This window comes from Giraffa tippelskirchi, chromosome X (genome assembly GCF_054371585.1).
Source record: "Giraffa tippelskirchi isolate mGirTip1 chromosome X, T2T-mGirTip1v1.2.pri, whole genome shotgun sequence".
In the NCBI taxonomy this organism is placed as follows: Eukaryota; Metazoa; Chordata; class Mammalia; order Artiodactyla; family Giraffidae; genus Giraffa; species Giraffa tippelskirchi.
The window spans coordinates 25,041,016-25,054,602 of record NC_137289.1 but is presented as its reverse complement, the minus strand read 5'-3'; the positions used below and the strand labels follow the sequence as shown (position 1 = coordinate 25,054,602).

The 13,587-nt window shown below is 38.0% G+C and overlaps 1 protein-coding gene and 1 long non-coding RNA gene across 2 annotated transcripts in view; both read right to left on the bottom strand.

Moving 5' to 3' along the window:
• LOC145536404 (uncharacterized) overlaps nt 1-13,587 on the bottom strand; it is a 584,758-nt gene that overhangs the window by 323,639 nt on the left and 247,532 nt on the right. The window lies entirely within an intron of this gene.
• On the bottom strand, nt 7,731-9,158 carry LOC145535497 (actin-related protein T1-like). The gene has a single exon (XM_081563938.1). The coding sequence runs from the start codon at nt 8,972-8,974 to the stop codon at nt 7,841-7,843; it is 1,134 nt and encodes a 377-aa protein (XP_081420064.1). The 5' UTR covers nt 8,975-9,158; the 3' UTR covers nt 7,731-7,840.

The window sequence follows — 13,587 nt, the reverse complement described above, 5'->3', positions numbered from 1 at the left end:
AAAGACATTCACAGAAAAAAAGATTTTGAACATTTATTATGAATACACTCAAGGATTTAAAGGACAATATAAACATAAGGAGGAAAAAGGAAGATATAAAAATAACCAAGTAGATACTAGAACTGAAGAATGCAATATTTCATAGGAAATAATCATTGGAAGTGTTTATGAGCTTATTAGACATTGTACAAAAAATCATTAGTAAATTTTTTGGGGGAAAAGCATTAGAAACAAGAAACAATCAATTTTGAGACCAGAGGAAGGAAAAAAGATTGTGAAAAAGTGAGCAGAAACTCAAGGACCTGTGGGAAAATATCAAACATTCTAATATACATTAAATTAGATTTTGAGAAGAGAATAAAATATTAGTGCCAAAATACTAAATAAACAGCCAATGGCCAAAGTATTTCATATTTTATGAAAACTAGTAACCAAAAAACCTCAATTTCAGTAAACACAAAGAAAAATATACCCATAAATCATAAAAAAATTTACAAAATTAGGGACTTCCCTGGCAGTTCAGTGCTTAAGACTCCACACTTCCTCTGCAGGGTGAGCAGGTTTGATCCCTGATTGGGAAACCAAGATTTCACATGCTTCATAATGCAGCCGAAACAACAATAAAAAGATAACAAAAAAATTTTTTTTTTCAAAATCAGTACCTAAAGAAAACTTAAAAAAACTCTGGACTACAGAGGAATGCATTACCTATAGTGGAACAGAGATATGAATAATTGCAAATTTCCATCAGAAATGCTGAAATTCGGTCAACAATGGAGTGATAATTTCAAAGTACTTAAACTAAAAGGATTATCTGTTTTACCTGTAGTCAAAATGTTTATGTTTATGTTCAGAATGTGTGTTCTGCTTCAGTCTTTAGGTTGTAGTTCAAATGTTTATTTAGTTTATAAAATCCATGCAATCATATTCTATTCTACCCCACAAGTGTGTTGCGCAGAATCAGAATTCCACCCCATAGTTTCCTCAGCATCAACTTGGGAGTAAGATAGTCACCAGCTCATAACTTCAAGTGGGGGGATTCAGAATTTCACCACTAAGCTTCTAGAAGGAGTAACAACTGATCACTTCATGGCAGGAATGAAGAGCTCCACCTACAGGATCTGTGTATCAAGGGTGTCTCCTCATTACAGCAGAGAGGATGCTGAGAATCAAGAGTTCTGTTCACAGGCTACAAGGAGGATGGACACCATATTGTAACTGCATAGTAGGAGTTGGAAGACATGATCTGCCCACTGACTCCAACTGATGCAGTGCTTACTATGGTATAAAAAATATATTTTTGTGTTGTCTTAAAAACAAGCAGGTGTGTTTGTTTTCTGTCATTGTGCTTCTCTTTTCTTGTCCTTCATCTAAAAGTAAAAGTGAAAATGAAGTCACTCAGTCATGTCCGACTCTTGGAGACCCCATGGACTGTAGCCTGCCAGGCTCCTCCATCCATGGGATTTTCCAGGCAAGAATACTGGAGTAGGTTGCTATTTCCTTCTCCAGGGGATCTTCCTGACCCAGGGATCAAACCCAGGTCTCCCACACTGCAGGCAGCCTCTTTATCGTCTGAACCACCAGGGAAGCCCCTCATCTAAAGATATCAAGCATTTAAAAACAATCTGTATCCATTGACATTTCCACACTGCAGCTTTCTCTAGCACCAAAGCTGGGGTGTGAAGCAGGTGAGAATAATTTAATTCACTCCCAAGGCATGTTATTATTTTCTTTTTGTAAGCATCTATATTCATAGCCACAATTCCACAAATGTCCTGGGGGCATGTCATGGATTATAACTGGGCAGGTTGGAAGGTGTAGAGAGGCATATAAATAACTTGTCTTTTAGTCTGTATAAGGCCGAGACCATGAAAAGTTAAGCCGAGATTTGATGGAGAATTGAGTATATAACTTATTTTTTAGTTTGTATGTCCAGACCATGAGAAGACATAGTTAGATCTCATGTAGAGTCTTTGCATGACCAAGAGATGCTGAAATTTGAGATAGAATCAATAAATGGATGAAAATCTGGAACTATTTTCCTCAGAAAAGATCTATTTTCTATGTTATATGAGTGAGAGAAAAAGTGAAGCTGTTTCAGTAGCCATATTGGTGAACCATGGAAGATTGACGGTTGGCCTTACTATCCTCTCTCTTATTCTTCCATAGTTATAAAATTCATACTGGTAATATGGTCTCACATACACACACACACAAATTCTCCAGCTTCCCTTGCCTCTAACTGTAGGCATGTGACCAAATTCTGGACAGATTGGATGAACAAAATGGATGTGTTAAACTTATCATTTGAATCTTTAAAAGAAAAAAGAAAATACTATATCCCTTCTATTCTGTGTTCTCAGGGGTGATATACTGGGAACAAAAGCAGCCATTTTGATTCACAGTGTTCTAGGAAAACAATCTACAACTTTTGCTACTAGAGTGGTTTGGTTATAGGAATCTAATAGAAAAGACTGGATTCTGTAGTTGTATAACTCACTGACTGGAAGGCAATGGAAAAGGAAGGGACTACTGATTCCTACACCAAGATGGATGGATGGATCGTCAAAACATAATGCTGAGTCAGTATCAGCCACTAAATAGTACATAATGTATGATTCCACTTTTATGAAATTTTAGAATAGATAAACTATTCTATGATGACAGAAACATATCAGTGTTTGCTTGGGACTAGGCATGTGGGAAAATAACCAACAGTCATGAAGTAACGCTAAGGCGGGTGGTTGATCAAGATCAACACATTTTGATTGTGCTGGTGGCTACATGGATGTATACATTTGTTATGTCATAGCAAACATTCATTTTAATATATTACCACGGCTTATATTAAAAAAAAAAGCACACTGAGTATCAACCAAGTCTATAACTCTTGAACAAGAGTCAGCAAAATCTTTCTTGAAGGGGACATACCAAACATTTTAGATTTATGGGACATATAGTCTTTCCCACAACTGCTCAACTTTGGCAAAATCAGAACAAAATCAGTCATAGAAAATGTGTAACTAATGTGTAAGGCTGTATTCCAGTACAACTTTATTTATAAAAAAAAGGCAGCTGGACTGTGTACAATAGTTGTCAACTCCTACTTCAAAGGAAATTTTTGAAAAAATATAGAATTCTGTTAGATCTTGACTGCTTCTTATTTTTAGCGAATTTCTACAAAAGAGAAATCAATTCAATCTGAATATTTTTCAGCAAGCAGAGATAAAAATGAACACAGCTTTCCTAAGAAGATCCTCTCAGCCTAGTGCCTATAGTTTATATTGACTGAGACTCTCCTACTTCAGGGCTTTGCCTAGTGAAAGATTTCAATGACTTCTGTATTCCAGTTTGCAGTGCTTATAAAATGTGACTTCAAAGTGCAGCTCTATTAGGAGTCAAGACTGTTGACATTTTCTCAAGCACCTCCCAGTAAGTACTCTCCTAGTTAGTAAGAGCCAGAGCCTGCCAGTAACAGAACAAATGTTGAGTGACCAGTATGACATCATCCCTTACGGAGCCCAACCATTTACTTGATTAATAATTGATTATTTTGAGTTCCACCCATCCAAGAAAATGCAACATTAATATCTAGTTAGGACAGGGCACTATCCTTTATTCATCTTAATCCACTGGCTACTTTATGGTGCTATATCCCCAAGAGCTAGACCACTTGGGCCAGTCAACAAGAAGTGAAAGTAGGAGTCATTCCACTCAAAAATATTCCCAATAACTCACTTGGGGAATTTGAGCTTTCCACAACATACATATTCTATGTGTTTAGAGATTTTGTTCTCCAGAATGAAGTCACTTACTCTAGGTAAGAAGAACCCCATTAAACTTAAATCTATGGCTTCTATCAGGTTGTTTTGGAATTCTAGTGCAAGATGAGCAAACAAAAAACTCTGCAATTATGAGTAGGTGGGGCTGCTGCTACAAAAATGTTTAACGTTCAGATCTTTCTTTAATTCACCATGGTGTTTTTTTCTCTAAATGAGCAAGAAACAGCAACCATGACCTGATAAGTACTGAGAGTTTGAGTCAAATCATCAAGCAAGGTAGACCAACAGAAACGCCAGCAAAAAGGGAAGGGTGATACTAAATGGGGGCTGGAGGAAAGAAGTGATGCATACCAATTAAGGCCCTGCAACCAACTGAAGTGTTGAGTGCTATAGTTTGTAAATACTATGAGTCCTCTTTTTTTGAACATTTTCCCAGAAATAATGACCAACCAGCATCCTGGAGATGTGCCTGGATGGAGTAAAGTTATTTTGAGAAATAAATTATTCTGAGTGGTACAAGGCATGAAACTTAGTGGATGAAATTGGCACCCATAGAATTTCCCATTATTGGGTAATACACCCTTCCCCTACCTCCCACGAGCAATGGTTGATAACAACTCATATTTCCTATAAACAAGAAATGGGGAACATGGAAATAATTTGTACCAGGGACAGATCCACAGGATCCTGCTTGGTTTCACTAGTATCTGTGGTACAATGCTAAATTAAATTGGTCATATTAGGAATCCTTGATTTCTTCATGTTTTAAGATAAATATTTTAATGTTTTACACTTCACTTTTGCAACATGATAAAGGTAGGCTTGAGGATAATATTAATAATTTATGGCAAATAGTATCTCTTTTGTTTTAGACAATTTTTATCATGAATGGAAGTTGATTATATTGAAATACTCTAATTTTGGCATCTATGGAAATGTAGTGAGTTATATCCATATGTTTACAAATGGTATAGCAACCTTGCATTTCAGTAGTTAACCAAAATTGAACTTGGAAAATAAGTTTTTTCACACATTGAAGAATTTTGTATGTTCATATTTTGCTAATGAAATTTGCATCTATGTTCATGAATGTGACTGATATGAATTTTTATTTTATATATCACCTATGATTGGTTATGATTTAAATTATATTGTATTTATAAAATGGGTTTATATTTGTTCTTTTTCAATACTATTAAAGAATGTAGATAAAAATGAAATGCTCAAATTGTGGTTAAATGATAGAAAGTAACCTAGACAAATATCTAGATAATACTTTGTCAAAATTTTTAAATATATTTTACACCAGGTAGGAATGTCTGTTTTTAAGATATAGTAGATAAACTTATTTTTGTAAGATTAAGTGTGAAGTTATTTATAGTGTTGAAACCAAGCATGACCCTATGGGGCCTTCCTGGGCATAAAAGCCTTTCTGTGTCCCCTGTTTCTGGTTTGTAGGAAATGGTTTCATTCAGTCTCCTTGACTTTCCCTGAGTTCCAAAGGGCAGATTCAAACAGTTGCTAATCAGGGAGGGGAGGAAGTGAAGAAACATGAGAAGAGTAGTCAAGAAACAGTAGTGTAGCCTCAGGGAACTGCCCTGGTCTTTCCTCAAGGAATATACATACCAATATTTTTAAGCTCCTCTATACAACTAAGGTCCCCATCCAGGTGGAGCATGGCAACTTCAGGGCTAAGCACAAGATTCCCTGCAGCCCTCACCCCAAATTCTGCCTATAAAAACTTTTCCCACAAAGCATTGAGGAGTTTGGGGTTTTTGACCATGAGGCACCTATTCTTGCTCAGCCAGTTTATCTGGCCTCACTGTGCGTCCGGCACAGGAATATACTTTGGTAACATTTTTTCCAACTTGAAACTTGGATATTTAGCTCTCTGATATTCAACCTTCTTTTTACTTATTTAAACATTGAATACTATAAATTTCTTATTGATTCCAGCATTAGCTGCATTCCATCTCCATATCTAGTATTTTGTTATCATTCACTTTTAGTTAGCTTACAATTTTTATTACAATTTCTTCTTTGACACATTGGTGTTTTAGAAATGCCTTTTAATATTTTCAATTGCAGTCATTTATGTTTTTGGTTATTTTTTACAAATTTATAAAGGAATTCCTTCATATATTCCTTATATATATATATATATATATATATATATATATATATATATATAGTCTAAATTTAATTAATATTTCTCTTTCTGAGAAATACAGGTATATTCAGATTTTTAGCTCCAACCTCTTTCCATGAGTTATGTCCTTCTGTATTAGAGAACTGTCATTCTTATTATCATGTTGATACTATAAATGTGTACAGTCAGTATTTTTAAACTTACCTCCATGTTCACCATTCTTTAACATTCATTATTTCTTAGTACACCATATATGTCTTATTATGGGATTATTTTTATACATCCTCAAATAATCATGCAAAATCTCCTTTAGTGATGGACTATTGGGAGTAAACACATTCAGATGTTTTCAGAAAGTATTTTTACCATCTTTCTTGGAATAGTTTTCCTGGATATATAATTCTATAGTTTGACAGTAATGTTTTCCTAGCCCTTTGAACGTGTCGTGCTTCTGATTCCATTGTGGCTTTGCTAACTTGTCTGTAGGCAGAAGTGTGATATTCAACCACATGTCTCAAATGAATGTAAAAATAAAATACCTGATTTATAGTGATTTCTGTTTGATAATTTTCATTTTCATGGCTGTATTGTAAAACAAGCTAGCAATGTGATACCCTGGAAACATAGTTGGAAAGATGTGTGCAAAATAGAATTCCTTTTTTTTAGATGGCTTCAATTCATTCAGGACGATTTTTTTTAGTATAGTTCTTTTTTATTTGCTCCCACTTCCATCTTCTTTCCACCAGTATATCTTTTATTCCATTCTTCTCCACCAACCTGTGTAGCTCTAAAACTCAATTCCTTGCAGAGTTTATGATTAACCTCTCTATCTGAAATGTTATCCTCTTTCTTGTCTACATCTGCCCCCCTTAAGATTGAGGAGTATCAAAGAAAAGGGGAACTGAAACCAAGCAGGACCAATAGTTTATAACAACTATAAATGGAATATAACCTTTAAAGATTGTGATTTGCTACATGGCACACCTATAACTTATATTACACAGCAACTATACTTCAATTTAAAAAATAGAGGTGTTGGTTCTTAATACTTCAACCAGGAGTATGGGCCCTAAGCTTAGAAATCCTTAAACAAATAGTGATTTCTGTTCACATCTCTCCTCTTTGACAAGAACAACAGCTCTATTTTATTTAGCTACCTAACAGTGAAAAGTAATGAAAGTGTTAGTTACTCAGTCATCTCTGACTCTTTGTGACCTCATGGACTGTAGCCCACCAGGTTCCTCTGTCTATGGAAGTCTGCAGGCAAGAATACTGAAGTGGGTAGCCATTCCCTTCTCCAGGGGATCTTCCAAACCCAGGGATTGAACCCAGGTCTCCCACATTAAAGGCTTATTCTTTACTGTCTGAGCCACCAAGGAAGCCCACCTAACAGTAGAGACTTGTATTGTGCTAATTAAGAACCAGTTGATTGAAAGGGTCCATTGAGCCCTAAGAGCTGAGTAGCATTCCTTCTACTTAACTCCCCTCCTTCCCCAAATCTTCTCTTGTAATTCTGCCTTTACTGAGCATTGGATCTATCAGAAATATCTAGGACACGTGATTAAAATGAAGATTCTAGGGATCATACTGAATAAAGCTTCTAGGCATTGAGGTTCACGTGCTTTCACTACAGATCCTGCAAGTGAACCTAGCTGTAACACATAACCCAAGGCTTTATCAGGAGTAAACAACTGAATAGGTCCCTGAGACAGGAAGGGTGGACTAGAATCACTTAAAGAGAATCAGTACCTAGATTAAAAATTACTCTTATGCTATCAAAAATGAACCAAAACCCAAAATGCCATATCACTTTTATTGAATACATGCTGAAGCTCTAAGGGAAAATGTCACCTTCCACCAGTGCTCCTGTGATCTGACAATTTAAGCTGTCCCCGGTGCTCTGAATCCTTTAAAAGCATCTTCTCTGGACAACACATGCCCCAAACTCCATGAAGTCTGCAGAAGTGATCCACATCTGCTTGAAACTGCTCAGAGAGGTCACGATGGAAGCACCAATCCATGCAGAGAAACATCTATCAGGAGAAGCAGTGATCTTGATGGGAGTGCCTCTGAAGGCCAGCTCTTCCAGTTCCTTCATAAGTCTTTCCTCAAGCCCAGGGAAGAGAGTGGTGCCCCCAGACAGAACAATTTCTGCAAAAAGATTCTTCTGGATATCTGTGTCACACTTCATAATGCTGCTGGAGACCATTTTTGATAGTCCTGGGTTGTGCACACCTAGGTGGTCAGGTGCAAAAAGAATCTCAGGTACCTGGTACAGCTGGTCCCCAAGGTGGATGACATTCCCATCTGGTAGCTTGTATTCTTTCAGGATCTCCTCTGGCTTCTTGCAAAGTTCTTTCTCTGGTTCTAAGGCAACATAGCACAGCGTCTCTTTTATGTCATCCACTAAGGCCTTGTTGAGTATGCAAGGGTAATTACACCCACTAGCCAGGAGGAGTCGGGTGAGGTGCTCTGTGATGTCCCTGCCTGCCACATAGAGCTTGGTGACAGCATGAGGCAGGGAGTAACCCTCAAAGATGGGGACAGTGCAAGTGATCCCATCCCCACTGTCCACCACTAGGCCCGTGACAGAGGCAGAGGCATAGAGTGCTACGACCGCATGGTTGGACAGGTAGAAGGCAGGCACGTTGAAGGTCTCAAACATCACTTCTGTTGTCTTCTCGCGAGTCTCTCTTGGGTTCAAGGAGGGCTCAGTCATGAGCACAGGTTGTTGACAGGGTTCCACTCCCAGTTTCCACTCAAAAAGATACTTCCAAAGTTTCTCCATGTCATCCCATCTTGTTACCAGTCCACGTTCAATGGGGGAGTGCAACTGCAAGGCCTCATACTTGAACAGGGCTTTTTCTCCCACAACATAATTTTTCTGATTGGCTTCTGGTAAAGCCATGTTGAATTTAGGATGCCCCACAACAGAACTGATGACATGACGGGGCCTAGTCTCTCCAGACATACCTACTTTGCAGAGTCCTGATCCATTGTCAAAAATTATGGCTGGAATATCTAATGCGTATGGGTTAAACATGTCTGCAGGATGCTCTTCTGACCTTCACCAAAGTAAAGAAAGAACACGGCCACTTTTGTGAGATAACAGGTACCTTTGGAAGTTTATCAGCCACAGGATTCCAAAGCTCTCAGGTTGTCACTGAAGCAGAGCTAGCAGGCTGTCCCCTATCCCCATCCTCAACCCATGAATCTTGCCCCTTTCCAGGCAGTGAAAGGCCTGCTGAGGCAATTTCAGTGATGACTGCTCCCTATGTAATAATGTAACCAAGGCAACAATTGTTCTCAGAGAGCATCAGAGGGTGTTGAAGGGGCGGGGTCTCTGAGCCACCACTGCTCCTAGCTTGGTGAGATTTGAAACAGAGGAAGGCAAACCATACCTCTGAACCTCTTTTATAAGTCTAAACATGAAGCAAAGGCCTAGCCTCAGAATCACATGAAGTAGCCTAGCTGTGATGTTGTCCCAGAAACGTGGCTTCTATGCTCAACTGAGCTGCTGTTTGTGAAATGACAAGCATACTCTTTCCTTTGTTAATGGAAGTAACTAATCATCAAACACACATTCAGATTAGAGTAAAGATGCCTATAATCCAGTTCTAGAGGTGCCCTTTCTTTTATTCCCCCTTATATTTATTTTGTTTTAGAACAGTTTTACTGAGAAACATTTCATATACAAGCCTTTCATATATAATACATTCACCCATTTATATAGTACATTTCCATGAATTTCAATATATTCACTATGTACAAACATTACAAAAGTCAAGTTTAGAATATCTTCCCTGCACCCTTTAGCTATCACCCTCTTTAGGCCATCCTCATGAGCCCTGAAGTCCACTAATATATTTTTTGTCTCTATAAATTTATCTCTTTTGATTTTTCACTTAAATGGAATTGTATGTATAGCCTTTCATGCCTGGCTTCATTTATTCAGCATACTTTATCCAAAGTTCTTCCATCTGAATATAACACTTTTTTAATGCTATTCTATAGCATAACATTTTTTTTCCGCAGTATTTATTTGTAATCCCATCTTATTTCTTTAAGGTTGGTAGTAATATCTCCTTTTTTGAAATTTTTAAGAAAACTGGCATTTGGTTTAATTGATTCTTCCATTTTTTTCTATTCTCTATTTCAATCATTTCTGTACTGTTTTTTTTTTAAATAATCTTATTCATTTTGCTTGCTTCAGTTTGCTCTGCTTTTACCTGTATGTTAAGTTTGAAGGTTAGGCTATCAATGTAAAACCTTCTTCTTTAAAAAAAAATACAGACTGAGATGAATAATTTTATTTGTCAACTTGGCTGAGCTATTGTGCCCAGTTGTTTGGTCAAACAATAGTCTATAGATTACTATGGAAGTATTTTGTATATGTGATTAAGATTTAAAATCAGTTGGCTTAAATAACAGAGATTAATATCCATAAAATGTGTGAAAGTGAAGTCGCTCAGTCGTGTCTGACTCTTTGTGACCCCATGAACTTTAACCTACCAGGATCCTCTGACCATGGGATTTTCCAGGCAAGAGTACTGGAGTGGGTTGTCACCCAAATAAAAGGCATTTAGAGCAAAAACTGAAGTTTATGGGAGAAGCAGGAATTCTGCCTCAATACTGTAATGTAGGAAACTTTCTTTAGTTTCTAGCCTGCTATCTTGCCCTATAAATTTCACTCAAGACTGTAATACTATTATGGTTTAATTTATGCGTCTACTTGACTTGGCTAAGAAATGGCCGGATATATTATAGAACATTATTTCTGAGTGTGTCCATAAAGGTGTTTCTAGTAGAAATTAGCATTTGAATTGTTAGATTGAGTAAAGTGTAGCCTTACTAATGCAAGTGGGTATTATTCAAATTACTGAAAGCCCTGAATAGAACAAAAAGACAGAGGAAAGACAAATTTGCTCTTGGTGTCTCTAGGATACCCATCTTTCAACATCTGACATGATGGGTATTCTTGTTTCATGGGTCTTCAGACTTGAACCAGAACTTTCACCATTGAATACCCTATTTATCAGGTATTCAGGTTTGGACTAGAACTGTGTCACCAGCATTCCTAGGCCTCAAGGTTATAGCTGGCAGTTGATAGGACTTCTTAGTATACAAAAATGCATAAATAAATATCTTTTTAAGCTATATGTCTATTCTATTCTATTGGTTTTGTTTTCTGGAAAATTCTGAAGAATAGAAACATCAACTCTTCGTTTTTTCAGCTTTTTTGAGGTATACTTAATATACATTTGCTATGGTGATCCATGATCAGTGTTCTTTGACGTTACTCTTATAATTTTGAGGAGGTACCATAACCACAAATCAAGTCCTTATAAGAAGGCAAAACTACAAAATGTATATATTTTGACCACTACACTGACCAGTCATTCACTGATCTCTTTACCTCTCCTGGAGCCTCTCAATTTCTGGAACATAAAAATATTGAAGCTAGGTCAATTAATAACCATACAATGGGGCTCCTCTGATGACTCAGTGCTAAGGAACACACCTGCCAATGTAGGAGACTCGGGTTTGATCCCTGATCCGGGAAGATCCCACATGCCGCAGAGCAACTAAGCCTGTGCACCACAACTACTGAGCCTGTGTTCTAGAGCCTGGGAAGCCACGACAACTAAGCCCAAGTGCTGTAATTACTGAAGCCTATGTGCCCTAGACCCTATGCTCCATAACAAGAGAAGCCACTGCAATGAGAAACCTGCACACTGCAATTAGAGAGTAGCCCCCACTTGCCACAACTAGAGAAAGCCTGTGCGCAGCAATGAAGACTCTGTGTAGCCAAAATAAATAAAGTATTTTAAAAAAAACCATACAATAACCTCTAAGTGTTCGAGTGAATGGAAGAGTCACACAACTCTCATTTGAAATCAAAAGCTAGAAATGATTAAGTTCAGTGAGGAAAGTATGCCCAAAGCTGGGATAGGCTGAAAGTTAGGCCTCTGGCACCAAACAGTCAAGTTTTAAGTGCAAAGGAAAAATTCTTGAAGGAAACAGAAAAGTGCTCATAAGATTTAAGGAAAGAGGCCATCTCCAACACAACAAAGTACAGGTGAAGCAGCAAGTGCTGATACTAGAAGCTGCTATCTAGAATACCTAGCTAAGATGATGAAGGTAGCTATACTAAAAATAATTTTAGTAGATTTTCAATGGAGGTAAAACAGCTTACGATCAGAAGATGTCAGCTAGGACTCGCATAGCAAGAGAGAAGTCAGTGCTAGCTTTGAAGTTTGAAAATACAAACTGATTCTTTTGTTAGGGGTTAATGCAGCTGGTGCAGAGAAGGATATGGCAACCCACTCCAGTATTCTTGCCTAGAGATTTCCGAGGACAGAGGAGCCTGGTGGGCTGCTGTCCATGGGGCTGCAGAGAGTCGGACACGACTGAAGCGACTTAGCATGCGTGTGTGCGTTGGAGAAGTAAATGGCAACCCACTTCAGTATCCTTGCCTGGAGAATCCCAGGGACAGAGGAGCCTGGTGGGCTGCCGTGTATGGGGTCACACAGAGTTGGACACGACTGAAGCGACTTAGTAGCAGCAGCAGCAGCAGCAATGCATCTGGTGACTTTAAGTTGAAGCCAAAGCTCATTTACTGTTGAGAAAATTCAAGGCCCTTAAGAATTACGCTAAATCCACTCTGCCTATGTTCTATGAAACAACAAAGTCTGGGTGACTGCACATCAGTTTACAACATGGATTACTGAACATTTTAAGCCCATGATTGAGATCTACTGCTCAGAAAAAAAAATCCCTTTAAAAATATTACAGCTCATGGATAATGCACCTGGTCACCCAAGAGCTCTGATGGAGATGTACAAGAGGATTAATGTTGTTTTCATGCCTGCTAACATAATATCCATTCTGCAGGGCATGGATGAAGGAGTTATTTTGACTTTCAAGTCTTATAACTTAAGAAATACATTTTGCAAGTCTATAGCAGCCATAGATAGGGGTTCCTCTGATGGATCTGCGCAAAGTACTGAAAACCATTGGGAAAAGATTCACCATTCTAGGTGCCATTAAGAAAATTTGTGATTCATAGGAAAGGTTCAAAATGTTAACATTAACAGGAGTTTGGAAGAAGTTGGGAAAGAATAGAGATCTCTTCAAGGAAATTAGAGATACCAAGGGAACATTTCATGCAAAGATGGGCTCAATAAAGAATAGAAATGGTAGGGACCTAACAGAAGCAGAAGATATTAAGAAGAGGTGGCAAGAATACACAGAAGAACTGTACAAAACAGATCTTCACGACCCAGATAGTCATGATGGTGTGATCACTCACCTAGAGCCAGACATCCTGGAATGTGAAGTCAAGTGGGCCTTAGAAAGCATCACTATGAACAAAGCTAGTGGAGGTGATGGAATTCCAGCTGAGCTATTTCAAATCCTGAAAGATGATGCTGTGAAAGTGCTGCACTCAATATGCCAGCAAATTTGGAAAACAGCAGTGGCCACAGGACTGGAAAAGGTCAGTTTTCAATCCAATCCCAAAGAAAGGCAATGCCAAAGAATGTTCAAACTACCACCCAATTGCACTCATCTCACATGCTAGTAAAGTAATGCTCAAAATTCTCCAAGCCAGGCTTCAGCAATATGTGAACTGTGAACTTCCAGATGTTCAAGCTG

Coding starts and splice junctions, on each gene's coding strand:
- LOC145535497 (XM_081563938.1), bottom strand. CDS start 8,974: ATGTTTAACCCATACGCATTAGATATTCCAGCCATAATTTTTGACAAT.